The sequence below is a fragment of the Schistocerca gregaria genome, chromosome 1 (genome assembly GCF_023897955.1).
Source record: "Schistocerca gregaria isolate iqSchGreg1 chromosome 1, iqSchGreg1.2, whole genome shotgun sequence".
Taxonomy (NCBI): Eukaryota; Metazoa; Arthropoda; class Insecta; order Orthoptera; family Acrididae; genus Schistocerca; species Schistocerca gregaria.
The window spans coordinates 618,534,864-618,552,403 of NC_064920.1; the positions used below are offsets into that span (position 1 = coordinate 618,534,864).

General features: G+C 42.7%; 1 protein-coding gene across 2 annotated transcripts in view; it reads right to left on the reverse strand.

Annotated features, from left to right (window-relative positions):
- LOC126359107 (divergent protein kinase domain 2A) overlaps positions 1-14,878 on the reverse strand; it is a 97,417-nt gene extending 82,539 nt beyond the window's left edge. Inside the window, exon 1 of one of the 2 annotated variants that reach the window (XM_050007605.1) lies at positions 14,837-14,878. In XM_050007605.1, the coding sequence (XP_049863562.1) occupies positions 14,837-14,863 (27 nt within the window). In that variant the 5' untranslated portion in view covers positions 14,864-14,878. Of the gene's footprint in view, positions 1-13,565; positions 14,658-14,836 lie in introns of those variants that run through there. The other variant, XM_050007604.1, reaches the window with a different exon arrangement.
- Between the last annotated feature and the right edge of the window lie 2,662 nt (positions 14,879-17,540).

Here is a 17,540-nt window from a genome sequence, read left to right on the forward strand (position 1 = left end):
ACGACGAGTGAGAGGTACACCGATATGTTACAAAATAACATCATCCCCAGCCTGGCTGATAAACACCTGCTGGAACATACGATGTTTAAGCAGGATGGCGCTCCACCCCATATTGCTGGATGTGTGAAAGATCTCTTGCGCGCGTCGTTTGGTGATGATCGTGTGCTCAGCCACCACTTTCGTCATGCTTGGCCTCCCAGGTCCCTACACCTCAGTCCATTTGATTATTGGCTTTGGGGTTACCTGAAGTCGCAAGTGTATCGTGATTGACCGACATCTCTAGGGATGCTGAAAGACAACATCCGACACCAATGCCTCACCATAACTCTGTACATGCTTTACAGTGCTGTTCACAACATTATTCCTCGACTACAGCTATTGTTGAGGAATGATGGTGGACATATTGAGCATATCCTGTAAAGAACATCATCTTTGCTTTGTCTTACTTTGTTCTGCTAATTATTGCTATTCTGATCAGATGAAGCACCATCTGTCGGACATTTTTTAAATTTTTGTATTTTTTTGGTTCTAATAAAACCCCATGTCATTCCAAGCATGTGTGTCAATTTGTACCTCTCTATCTACATTATTCCATGATTTATTCAGTTTTCAAATTTATACTGACTTTTTGATCACTCGGTATTTCATAATATCCATTATGAGCACTGACCACTCCATTTGACATTTTATAGCTAACAACATGAAAAAATATTCTGTGTTTTGGTGATATCTTTAGTTTCCAAGATGTGGTTCCTTGCATACTAGTGTCTTTTGTAGACTCTAGTTGATGATAGCACAATAAGAAAAAAAAATGGTTTGTAATAAGCAAATATTAGTGGAATGATGAGCATTTTGTTTGTTTTCAAAGCTTGGATGTAAAACAGTCTACTTAGAACTAAGTAATATATTAAGGTGACAAAAGTAATGGGACCTCCTTTTGACTGGCATAGTGCAGCAACTTGATGTGGCATGGACACAACAAGTCTTTGGAAGTCCTCTGCAGAAATATTGAGTCATACTGGCTTCTATAGCCATCCATAATTGCAAGTATTGCGAGTGCAGCACTTTGTGCACAAGCTGAACTCTCAATTATATCCCTTAAGCATTTGATGGAATTCGTGTCAGGCAATCTGGATGGCCAAATCATTCACTCAAATTGTCCAGAAAGTTCTTCAAACCAATCACAAGCAATTGTGGCACGGTGATATGGCACATTGTCATAAATAAAAATTCCATGATGTCCTTTAATGGCTACAAATGGTCTCCAAGCAGCTGAACTTAAACATTTCCAGTCAATAATCAGTTCAGTTAGACCAAAGGACCCAGTTATTTCCAGGTAAACACACCCCACACCATTATGGATTCACCACCAGCTTGCACAGTGCTCGGGTCCATGCCTTTGTGGGGTCTTTGCCACACTTAAGCCTTACCATCAGCCCTTATCAAATGAAATATGGACTCATTTGACCAGGCCATGGTTTTCCAGTCATCAAGGGTCCAACCAATATTAGTCATGAGCCCAGGAGAGGCACTGGAGGCAGTGTTGTACAGTTGGCAAAGGTACTCACATCGGTCGTTAGCTGCCTAGCCCATTAACACCAAATTTCACTGCACAGTCCTAACTGATACATTTGTCATATGTCCCACAGTGATTCATGCAGTTATTTCACAGTGTTGCTTGTCTGTTAGCACTGGAAACTCTACACAAACACTGATGCTCCTGGTCACTAAGTGAAGGCCATCAGCCACTGTGTTGCCACGGTGCAGATAATGCCTGACATTTAGTATTCTTGGCACATTCTTGACACTGTACACATCATAATATTGAGTTCCCTAATGATTTCTAAAATGGAACGTCCCCTGCGTCTAGCTCAATCTACCATTCCATGTTCAAAGTCTGTTAATTCCTATCATGGGGACATAATCATGTCAAAAACATTTTCATATGAATCACCTGAGTACAAATGACAGCTCTGTCAATGCACTGCCCTTTTATACCTTGTGTGCCATGATACTACCCCCATCTATACACACTATGTGATCAAAAGTATCTGGATACCCACAAAAACATAAGTTTTTTATATTAGCTGCATTGTACTGCCACCTACTGCCAGGTACTCCATGTCAGCAACCTCAGTATTCATTAGACAACATGAGAGAGCAGATTGTAGTGTTCCGCAAAACTCACGAGCTTCAAACGTGGTCAGGTGATTGCGTTTCACCTGTGTCATATGTCTGTATGCAAGATTTCCACACTCCTGAACATCCCTCGGTCCACTGTTTCCAATGTGATAATAAAGCGAAAACATGAGGGGCATGTACAGCACAAAAGTGTGCAGGGCCAACCTCATCTATTGACTGACAGAGACCACCGACAGTTGAAGAGTGTCGTAATTTGTAATAGGCAGACATCTATCCAGACCATCACAAAGGAATTCCGAACTCCATCAGGATCCACTGCAAGTACTATGACAGTTAGGCGGGAGGTGAGAAAACTTGCTCATAAGTCACACATCATACTGGTAAATGCCAAACGATGCCTCATTTGGTGTAAGGAGTGTACACATTGGATGATTGAACAGTGGAAAAACTTTGTGTGAAGTACCAAATCATGTTACACAATGTGAAGATCCGATGGCAGGGTGTGGGTATGGCAAAAGCCTGGTGAACGTCATCTGCCAGCATGTGTAGTGCCAACAGTAAAAATTCAGAGGTGGTGGTGTTATGGTGTGATCATGTTTTCCATCAAGGGGGCTTGCACCCCTTGTTGTTTTGCATGGCACTATCACAGCACAGGCCTACATTGATGTTTTAAGCACCTTCTTGCTTCCCACTGTTGAAGGGCAATTCAGGGATGGCGATTGCATCTTTCAACATGATCGAGCACCTGTTCATAATGCACAGCTTGTGGTGGAGTGGTTACATGACAATAACATCACTGTAATGGACTGGCCTACACAGAGTCCTGACCTGAATTCTATAGATCACCTTTGGGATGTTTTGGAATGCCGACTTCCTGTCAGGCCTCGCTGACTGACATTTATACCTCTCCTCAGTGCAGCACTCCGTGAAGAATGGGCTACAATTCCCCAAGAAACCTTCCAGTACCTGACTGAACGTATCCCTATGAGACTGGAAGCTGTCATCAAAGGTAAGGGTGAGCCAACACCATACTGAATTCCAGAATTACTGATGGAGGGCGGCACAAACTTGTGAGTCATTTTCAGCCAACTGTCCGGATACCTTTGATCACATAGTGTAAGTGCATATTGCTATCCCATGACTTTTGTCATCTCATTGTATAGTAGTTCACTTACCCAAACTGTGTTACAAAGTTTGTCCCTCCCAGTAACAGATCCTGTAGCTAACTGATAGTTCCACAGTCTAATACAAATGTTTTATTGACTAATCACTATGCATACTGAATAAGCTGCAACACTCATCTACTAAAAAGGGATTTATTTTACAAGAACCCCAGCAGGGAGTACCCTGGAAGAATAACTTCATCGATTAATGTGGAAGAATAACTTCAGAGTACAGAAACATGTTACGATATCCAATACCAGGGAGGATTACCCAATTAACTGCCAGTTTTTGTGAGTTCCATGCAACTCTCAAAACTGCTTCAAGAGGCCTTTTAGAGAATCAGCTCTGCAGTAAGACTGGCCTTTAACTCAAACATGGGTATTCTCTTGGGTCCTCCCCTTCTTCTCCCTCACAGCTCTTCTGTGATAAATATTGGCTCCTGGCAGCACTTTTCGCATTATCACATCACTCTGCAGCTGTTTGCTGGTAGTGAGGTAGTGTACAGGGTAATGTTGTCTTTCAATGGCTGTGGGAGAATACAGGATGACACTGACAGGATTTCTATTTGGTGTTGTGAATGACAGCTTGTTGTAAAATCAAAATAAATTCAGCTGATTGGAGAAAACAAGCTTACAATGTCCAAATACAGTATTAGTGGTGTGTAGTTCAACACAGTCATGCTGATTATTATCTAAGCATAATGTAGCAAGGTGACATGAAATGGAACGAGCACTTACGGTCGGTTGGAGGAAAAACAATTGATTGGCGTCAGATAACTGGAAGAATTCTGTGAAACGGTAGCTTATCTATAAAGGAGACCACATACGGAACACTCAAGCCACTTATTCTTGATTACTGCTCAAATGTTTGGGATCTCCACCAGGCCAGATTAAAGGAAGACAATGAAGCAGTTCCACGGTGTGCTGCTAGATTTCTTACCAGTATGTTCAACCAACACACAAGTATTATGGATATGCTACATGTGGGGAAGACTATTGAGAAAGTTTAGAGAACCAACAGATGTAGACTATTTCTCAATTAATATTTCTGGGGAATACTTCACATCACCAGGAAGTCTCTAATACTTACACAAGATTGGTAGACTTTTGGCATCAACATTCAGCATACATTGTGAATCTTCCCGGAAACCTACTTTATGTGTATTTAACAAGATCAGCTGGTCAGTTCCAAACTGTAGACAAAAACAAGCATCCCTAGCCCATGGGATCTATGAACAAATGCAGAAAAGCTAAGAGATGCCAGTTTTTGCCTCTCTGGCAATTAAAATAATGTCCCAAAACGATTTTTTTGGTTAGTAATATTTGAGGAGACTTAAATAAACACAAAATCACTGCTCCAATTTAAATATATGTGTGTTTAAATACACAGTAAAATGATTAATGGAAAATCTCATATAAAGATATAAAACAAATACTAACAAAAATAGAGGGGCTGGCCAGTACTTAGCTCAGCTCAGTACAGCCGATAGATACACAGAACAGAACAGAAAATTTGCGTTCCTAGCTTTCGGAAAATTGTTCCTTCATCAGGGAGGAGAGAGGTGAAAGAAAGGGAAGAAGGGAAAGTGGACTCAGTTACTCACAACCCAGGTTCTGAAGCAACAGGGAAAGGAAAACAGAGAGGGTAGCAAGGATGGAGGCATGGTTGTCAGGGGGAAGCCAAAATATTCTAGTGTAATTACTGTGAATGGCTAAAGAGGAAAGGGAAAGAGGAGAAGACTGAAGAGTAAATGGGAGTGAGGTAGTTTAACGTAGGTTCAGTCCAGGGGGATGGTGGGATGAAAGGATGTGTTGGAGTGCAAGTTCCCATCTCCGCAGTTCCGAGGGACTGGTGTTGTGTGGGAAAAGCCAAACGGCACATAGGGTGTAGCAGGTTCCTAGGTCCCTAGAATTACTCTGGAGAGCATGCTCTACTACTGGGTATTGGACATCTCCTAGGAGGACAGTTCGTCTGTGTCCATTCATGCGCTCAGCCAGTTTAGTTGTTGTCATACCGATGTAAAAGGCTGTGCAGTGCAGGCATGTCAGCTGATAAATGACATGTGTTGTTTCACATGTGGCCCTGGCTTGAATTGTGTATGTTTTACCAGTAGCGGAGCTGGAGTAGGTGGTTGTGGGGGGATGCAGGTTTTGCAGCGGGGTCGGTTACAGAGGTAGGAACCTCTGGGTAGAGAAGGTAGTCTGGGAATATTGTAGGGTTTGACAAAGATGTTGCAGAGGTTAGGGGGGCGACAAAAGGCAACTCTGGGTGGTGTGGGGAGAATTTTGTCAAGGGATGATCTCATTTCAGGGGTGACTTGAGAAAGTCATATCCCTGACGGAGTAATTTGTTGATGTATTAGAGGCCAGGATAATATTGGGTGACAGGGGGATGCTTCTGTGTGGTCTGGGGTAGGAACATTGTTGTTGGATGGGGAGGAATGTATTGCTCGGGAGATCTGTTTGTGGACAAGGTCTGCATGATAGTTTCGGGAGAGGAAAGCACTGGTCAGGTTATTGGTGTAATTGTTGAGGGATTCGTCACTGGAGCAGATACAATGGCCACCAATACCTAGGCTGCAGGGAAGGGAGTGTTTGATGTGGAATGGATGGCAGCTATCAAAGTGAAGGTACTGTTGTTTGTTTGTAGGTTTGATATGGACAGAGGTGTGGATGTGAGCTTCAACAAGATGAATGTCAACATCCAGGAAGGTGGCTTGGGTTATGGAGAAGGACCAGGTGAAATTCAGATTCGAAAAGGAGTTGAGGTTATGGAGAAAATTAAGGAGTGTTTCATCACCATGAGTCCAGACCACAAAGATGTCATCAATAAACCTATACCAGGCCAGGGGAAGCAGCTGTTGGGTCTTCAGGAAACCCTCCTCCAGCAGCCCATGAAGAGGTTGGCATAGGACGGAGCCAACCTGGTCCCCCTGGCCATTCCCCTGATTTGCTTGTAGGTCTGGCCTTCAAAAGTGATGTAATTATGGGTGAGGATGAAGTTGGTAAGTGTGATAAGGAACGAGGTTTTTGGAAGATATTTGGGTGGTGTTGGGAGAGGTAGTGCTCAAGGGCAGAGAGACCATGGGTATGTGGGATGTTTGTGTAAAGGGATGTAGCATCTATGGTGACAAAGGTTTCAGGTGGGAGAGGAGTGGGAATGGATTTGAGGCATTCTAGGAAGTGGTTTGTGTCTTTGATGTAGGATGGGAGTCTGCAGGTGATAGGATGGAGGTGTTGATCTACCAGAGCTGAGATACGTTCTGTTGGGGCTCTGAAGCCTGCTACAATGGGATAGCCAGGATTGTTCTCTTTGTGGATTTTGGGTAATAGGTAGAAGGTAGGTGTACGTGGCTCAGGTGGAGTGAGTAGGTCTATGGAAGCCGTTGTGAGGCCTTGTGAGGGACCTTGGATTTTTAGGATTTTCTGCAGCTCAGTCTGGATGGAGGGAATGAGGTCCTGGGTAACAGCTTTGTAGGTTGAGGTGTCGGAGAGTTGACGCAGTCCTTCTGCCACATACTCCACACCGGTCAAGTGCCACAGTTGTGGAGCCTTTATCCGCCAGGAGGATGACAATAGAGAGGTCTGTTTTCAGCTCCTTAATGGCATGGGATTCAGCTGGGGTGATGTTGGGATGTTCTTCAAGAAGGACTGAGAGGGAACACTGGATGTGAGGAATTCCTGAAATGTCTGCAAGGGATGGTTTTGGAGGAGGGGAAGAGGATCCCTTTGAGAAGGCAGTCGGAACTGTTCTAGACAAGGTTCAACACTGGGTCTAGTATTTGGGGGCTGTGTTTGGGTAGTGAAGTGATATTTCTAGTTGAGGTTCCGGGTGAATGAGAGGACATCTTTAACCAGGGCAGTGTGGTTGAATTTAGGCGTGGGGCTAAAGGTTAAGCCTTTTGACAGAACAGATGTCTCTACTCCAGTCCCGCTACTGGTAAAACATACACAATTCAAGCCAGGGCCACATGTGAAACAACACGTCATTTATCAGCTGACATGCCTGCACTGCACAGCCTTTTACATCGGTATGACAATAACTAAACTGGCTGAGCGCATGAACGGACACAGACGAACTGTCCGCCTAGGAGACGTCCAATACCCAGTAGCAGAGCATGCCCTCCAGCATAACTCTATGGAACTGGGAACCTGCTACACTGTATGTGCCATTTGGCTTCTCCCACCCAACACCAGTCCCTCGGAACTGCGGAGATGGGAACTTGCACTCCAACACATCCTTTCATCCCGCCATCCCCCTGGACTGAACCTATGTTAGATAACCTCACTCCCATTTACTCTTCAGTCTTCTCCTCTTTCCCTTTCCTCTTTAGCCATTCAGACATCTTTTCATCCTACATAGTTGTGTTTATCTTGATACTATATATCTCTTTACTTCTGTATGCATCCTCTTTGGTTTGAAGCTGGCACAGTAATTACAGTAGAATATCTTTGGCTTCCCTCTGACAACCATGCCTCCATCCTTGCTACCCTCCCTGATTTCTTTTCCCTGTTGCTTCATAACCTGGGTTGTGAGTAACTGAATCCACTTTCCGTTCTTCCCTTTCTTTCCCATCTCTCCTCCCTGATGAAGGAACAAAGTTCCGAAAGCTAGGAATGTAAATTTTCTGTTCTGTTTTGTGTATCTATCGGCTGTACTGAGCTGAGGTAAATACTGGCCAGCCCCCCTATCTCTTTGTTAGTATTTGTTTTAAATACACATTGTAAGTTATATCGTTTGTCTTATTTTAGGAAGTTCATAAATTTTCCAGTTTGTAATATACACTCCTGGAACTGGAAAAAAGAACACATTGACACCGGTGTGTCAGACCCATCATACTTGCTCCAGACACTGCGAGAGGGCTGTACAAGCAATGATCACACGCACGGCACAGCGGACAGGAACTGCGGTGTTGGCCGTCGAATGGCACTAGCTGCGCAGCATTTGTGCACCGCCGCCGTCAGTGTCAGCCAGTTTGCCGTGGCATACGGAGCTCCATCGCAGTCTTTAACACTGGTAGCATGCCGCGACAGCGTGGACGTGAACCGTATGTGCAGTTGACGGACTTTGAGCGAGGGCGTATAGTGGGCATGCGGGAGGCCGGGTGGACGTACCGCCGAATTGCTCAGCACGTGGGGCGTGAGGTCTCCACAGTACATCGATGTTGTCACCAGTGGTCGGCGGAAGGTGCACGTGCCCGTCGACCTGGGACCGGACCGCAGCGATGCACGGATGCACGCCAAGACCGTAGGATCCTACGCAGTGCCGTAGGGGACCGCACCGCCACTTCCCAGCAAATTAAGGACACTGTTGGTCCTGGGGTATTGGCGAGGACCATTCGCAACCGTCTCCATTAAGCTGGGCTACGGTCCCGCACACCGTTAGGCCGTCTTCCGCTCATGCCCCAACATCGTGCAGCCCGCCTCCAGTGGTGTCGCGACAGGCGTGAATGGAGGGACGAATGGAGACGTGTCGTCTTCAGCGATGAGAGTCGCTTCTGCCTTGGTGCCAATGATGGTCGTATGCGTGTTTGGCGCCGTGCAGGTGAGCGCCACAATCAGGACTGCATACGACCGAGGCACACAGGGCCAACACCCGGCATTATGGTGTGGGGAGCGATCTCCTACATTGGCCGTACACCTCTGGTGATTGTCGAGGGGACACTGAATAGTGCACGGTACATCCAAACTGTCATCGAACCCATCGTTCTACCATTCCTAGACCGGCAAGGGAACTTGCTGTTCCAACAGAACAATGCATGTCCGCATGTATCCCGTGCCACCCAACGTGCTCTAGAAGGTGTAAGTCAACTACCCTGGCCAGCAAGATCTCCGGATCTGTCCCCCATTGAGCATGTTTGGGACTGGATGAAGCGTCGTCTCACGCGGTCTGCACGTCCAGCACGAACGCTGGTCCAACTGAGGCGCCAGGTGGAAATGGCATGGCAAGCCGTTCCACAGGACTACATCCAGCATCTCTACGATCGTCTCCATGGGAGAATAGCAGCCTGCATTGCTGCGAAAGGTGGATATACACTGTACTAGTGCCGACATTGTGCATGCTCTGTTGCCTGTGTCTATGTGCCTGTGGTTCTGTCAGTGTGATCATGTGATGTATCTGACCCCAGGAATGTGTCAATAATGTTTCCCCTTCCTGGTACAATGAATTCACGGTGTTCTTATTTCAATTTCCAGGAGTGTATGTATCACCATCATCATCTCATTCGACACCCACTGTTTAATAAAGGATCTCCTGGTTTTAAAGTAATATTTCAATGATTTAAGTTTCTTTTAGCTTGTTTCTAAACAGACTGAATGACACTTCCATTTATTATATTGCACATATTCCACCTGTAGTCAATTTCTTCCCAAATATGCTGCAGCATGTCAGGCATAACTTGTTTTGTTGCAGCATAGATTCTTGTCCCAAGATCTATTACACAAGCTGGTAAGTTGGTACAAGTACAGCATCTTTGATGAATTCCCACAAGAAAAAAAAGAACAAGAGGTGTCAGGTCTGGTGTACGTGAGGCCAAGGAATCAGTGCACCTCAAACAGTCCATTTATTTGGAACGCAATTAATGAGAAAGTCCCAGATGACATTGAGATAGTGCAGCAGTGCCTTATCTTGCAAGAAGTGTACACAGTGTTCTTGGCCTCATCAGTCAGCATACTTAAAAAGTTTTCCAGCACATCTAAGTACACTATTCTGTTGACTGTTTTTTCTTGGAAAATAAAGGGCCATAGACTTTGCTCTTGCTCAATGCACAAAAGACACTAAATTTTTGGCTGTCACAAATACTTTCCATGGTTTGTTGTGGATTTTCACTCCTCAAGGCCTACAGTTTTGTTTATTATCTTACCACTTAAGTTAAATCTCAACTCAAAACTAAGGATAATGTTTCCAATGAAATTTTTGTCTTTATCCAAATGATGTAACATTTCCCCAGAAAAATCTTTATGACCTATCCGAAAAATCCTTATGACCTATCCTATCAGTGTCGTCATTTCTTGCACTATTGTTAATTTGTGTGGTATGAGATACAAAGGTCTTTGTAGCTCAAACAGACACACATGCAATGCCTAGCTCATGGACAGCACTCTAGGTCTATTTTGTAGGACTGTTAACAAGCTTTGCCTTACTTGTATTACAATGTCATCAGACACATTTGATTGATATAAGTAATTTTATGGCTTACCGAGCAGCTGATCTCAATGACACATTTCTGCCATTCATAAATGGTAGGCTTACTGGAGAAATCTCTACCATACTTAGTATGAAAATTATGTCACACAGTTGTTACAAACTATGATTCATCAAACCAAACATGCAGCAAGCAAGTGTGGGACCAGTAAAGGCAGCCATCTCTGCTTCAACTGCAGGAAGTTGATGGCAACAGTGCTTTGGAATAGGCAAGGTGTGCTTCTTATTGATTTTCTCGAATGTGAAGCAACCATAAATTCTGCCTGGCACTGTCAAACTTTGCACAGCCTTAGAAGAGCAGTTCAAAACAAATGCCGAGGAAAGCTGATGTCCAAAATTTTGTTTTTGTGCGGCAACGCCTAACCTCATACGGCAAACTGCACTTAAGAACTCCTTAATTCATTCAAATGGCAAATTTTCCCTCATCCGCCCTACAGCCCTGATCTTGCACCAAGTGACTACCACTTGTTACCCAAGATGAAGAACTGGCTTGCAACGCAGTGCTTTGATGACGACGCAGAACTCCAGGCAGGCGTGACTCACTGGTTGAAGTCTCAGGCGGCAGAATTTTACGACAAAGGTATTTCAAATCTTGTCCACTGCTATCATAAGTGCCTCAATGTGTTTGGTGACTATGTGGAAAAGTAGTATGTCAGTCACTCTTTCAGTGTATGTATTTCCAGTATTTCATTTTTTTTAAATACCAAAACGTTCTCTACTTTCTGAATAGCCCTTGTATATACTGAAGATCTGTACTCTGAGGATCTGGGACCAAGGGAATAACACTACTGCAATGGAACAGAGGCAGAGGGCCTTGGCCGATTACTCTGCTACATGTTTTCACATATGTTTATGAAGCAGAAGAGGGAGGAAGAGATGACGTTTAACATCCTGTCGACCATGAGGTCACTAGAGACAGAGCACAAGCTCAGATTAGGGTAGGAAATCAGCCATGCTCTTTCAAAGGAACCATCACAGCATTTATCTGAAGCAATTTAGGGAAGTCAAGGGAAAACCTAAATTGAGATGGCTCCACGCAGGTTTGAACAGTCATGAGAGTCGCGTATGCTAACCATTGGGCCACTCCACTTGGTATGTTTATGAAGTACAAAATCAAATATTTACCTTACAATCATTATTCATTACAGGAACATCTCTGAAATGAATCAGACATATAACTATACAGAGATTCTCCCGCCATGGGACTAGCACTACGAAAAAGGAATGAAGACTAATGGCCTTGACTAGTTATCTAACCCTGGGATATTATAAACATACATATTACACAAAATCAGAGATTACATGACAGCTATTTTATGAGCAAAGGACCACTCACAAAAAGTCACCGATAGGCAACCAGAAAAAAAGGAAGAAAACCAGCTAGCTTTACTGCCCTCCCCCCCCTCGTCCTTATCCCCACACACACCTGTCTCGCACCCTCCCCCCCCCCCCCCCTCACCCCAGCTTGCAGTTGAGAGAGTGAGAGAGTGAGAGAGAGAGAGAGAGAGAGAGAGTAATCAGACAAGGCCCTCCATCTTTATTTCTTAGACCGAAAAAAAAAAATCTGCAGAAACTGTATGATAGACATCATACCACCACCACCTCAGAATGTAATGATACATTCATGAACTTCACTGTCATATCCGTAACTAACAAAAATAAAATAAAAATTTGACTACTTTCCACACAACAAACACCAAACTAATCAAACCTAACAAGAACATCAAACACATAAACAGATAAGAACCTTAATCACAGGCCACGTTACTGCCCCAACTACCTAAACTCAAAACCATGTTAGGACAATGACAACCAAAACACAAGTGAAGCCAATATCAAAAATGTCACTCAGCATGTCTACATCCACCATCAGAGGGCACCATCAAATACAACACAGCATCTACAAACAAAACCAACTCAAAAACTCCCTGTCATAATGACGTCACATACCACACCATTACGTCATGTGTCAATGCAGACAAGTGGAATTGGACGCTTCTGTTGACCCCACATTAACAACATTCGGTCAGTGTGTGGTTTTATGTGACTGTACACGATGTCCACATTTATCTGGCATGTGACAGTCTGGGTTTTCATTTTCAACCTATGAAAATAACATACAAAAAAACAACAGACACAGAAAGAAACTTACATGATTCATAAATATATTTTGACATGCAGTTTCTTCTGTTATGGTAACTGACAATTGTAGCAATAGCTAGGGCTTCCAGCTAACACATTAAAATAAAACAATTAGAAAGTCAAGCTTGGGTAACTGACAATCATTAGCAGACAACATCATGGAAAAACTTATTCTGCTGAAAGAGAAACATGGCTTCAAAGATTTGTGTGTGCTCCAAAATTAAACATGCATAATTTTTTTTTTTTTTCAGAATTGATTTGGAGACAACATTAAGTTTGCAACAAACTACTTTGATAAGCTGCTTGCTGTGAGATGGGAAGATAACTGTTCATAAATTACCAGACTCAGTTTACATCATTATTTAGCAAATCTTGTTACTATGTGGAGTCTGCCAACTAGCAAGTAGTGTCCTTCATCATGAAAGATAATTTTATAATGCTTATTCCTGGCATCACTTAAAAAAAAAACTCTTAGGTATACTCAATTCACAAGATACATTTCTGGCCAAGAAACTAAATCATCTTAGTTGCTAGGATGTGTCAAAAATTACAATATTGTACAAGCTTATCTCTAAATTGGCCCTACATTGCAAGTCATTGATCTCAGTGGTTACTATCTATGATAGGTCATTATGTATAGTAAGCTCATAAGTGTACCTACATTAATATTCCAGTGTTGCTCGAGGCAGACTTAGCTAAGTCTGATTGTATGTATCCTTGTAACTTTTCCATACAACTCTGACTCACACTGCCATGCAAACACAACAAACCATATTTTCTAGGAAAATGACTCATAAAAAGTATAGTCATATCATAGATTTATGTTTGCATTCAGCAAAACTCCTCTTGCACTGAGTGTATAATGTACTACCTGTTTACTTAGTAAAAATAGGTACTTGGAACGTCAACCATACCTGAAGGATGAGAGGTTCTGGGTTTATATGCATAATTGTCCATACATTTTGTAGAAATGTCTTTGTATCTATAGCTTCATTCCTTAATTTTACATGCTGTAACAGCCTGTTAACCCCAGATGCTGTAGGACATACATAAAAATCACCTGACAGAACGTCATTCACTGAACCCTCACGACTTGTGAGACTCTTCATATAATTTTCAATCACTGACAGATTGGTGACATGAGAAACGGATCTAGTGACGTTGCAATTACGCCCCTCGTTTCCACAAAGTTTATTATCAAGTTGTTCTAGTTCCCAATCGCTACCCAACTTCTTAACCACAATCTTTGCGTTTTTATACGTTCCAAACCACACGTTTTTATAACCTATAATATTAATCACCGACGCTAGACTATCAAAATTGCTTAATTTAATGCCATCTCCCAACACAATCGGGCACAAATCAACCCCATAACATGCAGGGCACTTTCCTAGGTCTGCAAGTTCTCTGATATTCTTCGAGAGGACATATATAGCAATCAGTCTGAAAATTAGAAGTATCACAATCACACAAACACATGACTTCAATTTTTTCCTTCTGACTGTTACACACATCACAGGCATCCGGTTGGAACAGACACATTTGTCGTAATTCACATATTTTATATGAAATTTTTCCACGGCATGTCATATTAAACAGAACTCACAAAACTCGTAAATGAACGTGACTGTTGGGTACGCTGCTTTCGTGTTTGGTTTATGCGTATCAAGATACCAAGGCGATTTTGTCACACCAAAAGCGTGTTTATTTAATTGGGGTACTTCATTAGTGCGGATTGGAATCTATTGTAGACAAATTTTGATCTTTATTACGTTAAGCAAGGTCAATAATAGAAAAATATTTATTCAAAACATTGCTCAATTACAGTAAATATCAATGTAAACATGCAAACGAAAAAGTGACATCCAATGAGGTTTATTTATATGACGCCAAAGAAGGACTTGTGCCTATGAACAGCAAATCTTACTGCCGATTGTGTGAGCCGATCGGTTGCGCTCGACTGGCCTTGAATTTGCAGCCCGTAAGTCCGGTCCACACGCAACGATCTGTCTGCGCAGACATCGGTGCAGATGTCTGTACATGCAAAAGATCGCTGCAAATGTGGTGTGTTCACACACGGCCTCCTGTATTAGAGGCCGGAGGACTGAAATGTGGCAACGTTACGTTAAGGCCTACCGCATTGCTGTGGCTATAAGGTAGCGAACGGAAGCAGCTGTTTACGTACTTTCGCGGTGTCTGTTGTATCTGACATTACAGTTTAATTATGCTATACTGGACTCTGCAAAAATTATAGCAAGTACTCGTGACTACAGTCTAAGATATAACACAATGTTAGTATACAATTCTGTGAGGTTGGTAGTGTTTTTACATGTACATGTGCAAATGTGCTACGTGAACGACTTTCGCCTACACAATTGCAACAAAAGTTCTACTATATTCTAGATACAATTTGAAAAATAAAGTTTTGAATTCATAAGTTTAGTATCAGACTCTTCTCCTAAGTAATTTTGTGTTAGTATTATGAATATTTCTACACATTTGATTCTATTTGTAGACTTGTGTTTCGTGATGTCTAAGCAGCAGAAAAAAAACAGTCCACTCAATTTCTCATTTGTTATTTTTACATAATAGTATTTTGATTTAAGATGTCAGCAATTAATGCATCATTCTATCATCATTCTATTTGCAGATGCCAAAAAAATATTGTGTTCCTGGTTGCAACAGCAACTACAAATCCAGCAAGGAAGAGGGTTACATCTCAGTGTACAGATTCCCAACTGAAGAGAAAAACAGAAAACGATGGACAAGAAATATCCCCAGAAAGGACTGGACTCCATCAAATAGAAGTGTTGTTTGCATTAAACATTTTGAAGAAAGTGATGTATCAAGAGTGGAGATTTACAAGGATTCTGATGGGAACTGCCACGAGTTTCCTCGTCAAAGGTCATTGCTTTTACCAGAAGCTGTGCCAAAAATATTCCCTGGGTTACCATCGTATTTAAGTAAGGTGCAGCCTCCAAGGTGTTTGTCATTTATATAGGAAGGAACATGATAATACATTTCAAATAACAGACTGAAATAACTGCAAGTCTGCAAATAATGTTAGTAGGCACCTCACAAACTTGTTTGCTGAACTTGTATCTCCAAATCTCGGTTAAGAAAAGTCTAATATACTGCTATGAAGCACATGTGAGTTATTGAAAAGTTCATCATTGCAAGGAAACGAGAATAAAATGCGTAATTCTCACATAAATTCGGCATAATACTGCGAGAAATTAGCTTTTCTAAGTTACTGTGTTATTTATAGGGACCAAATCTACATAAAAAAGTGATTGCGTATTTATATCTGACACGTCGTCTGCATTTGACGAAATCAAAACTTCAGTCACGGCCTCACGCTAGCCGGCCTATTGACGTCACAGGCTACGTCGTTGTCAGCTTGACGACTCCGGCCTCTAATACAGGCGCCCGTGGTTCACACCATGGAGGTAAAAATAAGAGGAGTTGTCATGACCTCACAAACTTGAAGCCGTCCCAAGTGAAGATCCGCCATGTTAGCTACCCCAAAACATTCGCTTCTGGTGGTTTGATTCCGTGTAGTCGTGAAGTGTTTTGATAAAAAAAAATGCCAGCTTGCGTCACTTGCGAGTGTACTAATAGTTGTGATTGTAGTCTAAAGTTTAAACAAATCACATTCCATTCGTAAGTGGGCTTCTTTAAGCGTTATTTACTTATATACACTTGAAATTCTGATGAACTGTTAAGTTGTACAGATATAGTAGCAACAGCAATTGAGATATTCATACCTCATAAATTGGTAAGGGATGGAACGGATCCCCCGTGGTACACAAAAAAAGGTCCGAACGCTGTTGCAGAGGCAACGGAAAAAGCATGCGAAGTTCAGAAGAACGCGAAATCTCGAAGATGGGCTAAAATTTACAGACGCGCGAAATTTGGCACGTACTTCGATGCGAGATGCCTTTAATAGGTTCCACAACGAAACATTGTCTCGAAATTTGGTAGAAAATCCGAAGAAATTCTGGTCGTATGTAAAGTACACAAGTGGCAAGATGCAGTCAATACCTTCGCTGCGCAGTGCCGATGATACTGTTATCGACGACTGTGCCGCTAAAGCGGAGTTGTTGAACGCAGTTTTCCGAAATTCCTTCACCAGGGAAGACGAATGGAATATTCCAGAATTTGAAACACGAACATCTGCTAGCATGAGTTTCTTAGAAGTAGATACCTTAGGGGTTGCGAAGCAACTCAAATCGCTTGATACGGGCAAGTCTTCAGGTCCAGATTGTATACCGATTAGGTTCCTTTCAGATTACGCTGATACTATAGCTCCCTACTTAGCACTCATATACAACCGCTCGCTCACCGATAGATCTGTACCTACAGATTGGAAAATTGCGCAGGTCGCACCAGTGTTCAAGAATGGTAGTAGGAGTAATCCATTTAACTACAGACCTATATCATTGACGTTGGTTTGCAATAGGGTTTTGGAGCATATACTGTATTCAAACATTATGAATCACCTCGAAGGGAACGATCTATTGACTTGTAATCAGCATGGCTTCAGAAAACATCGCTCTTGTGCAACGCAGCTAGCTCTTTATTCGCACGAAGTAATGGCCGCTATCGACAGGGGACCTCAAGTTGATTCCGTATTTCTAGATTTCCGGAAATCTTTTGACACCGTTCCTCACAAGCGACTTCTAATCAAGATGCGGAGCTATGGGGTATCGTCTCAGTTGTGCGACTGGATTCGTGATTTCCTGTCAGGAAGGTCACAGTTCGTAGTAATAGATGGCAAATCATCGAGTAAAACTGAAGTGATATCAGGTGTTCCCCAGGGAAGCGTCCTGGGACCTCTGCTGTTCCTGATCTATATAAATGACCTGGGTGACAATCTGAGCACTTCT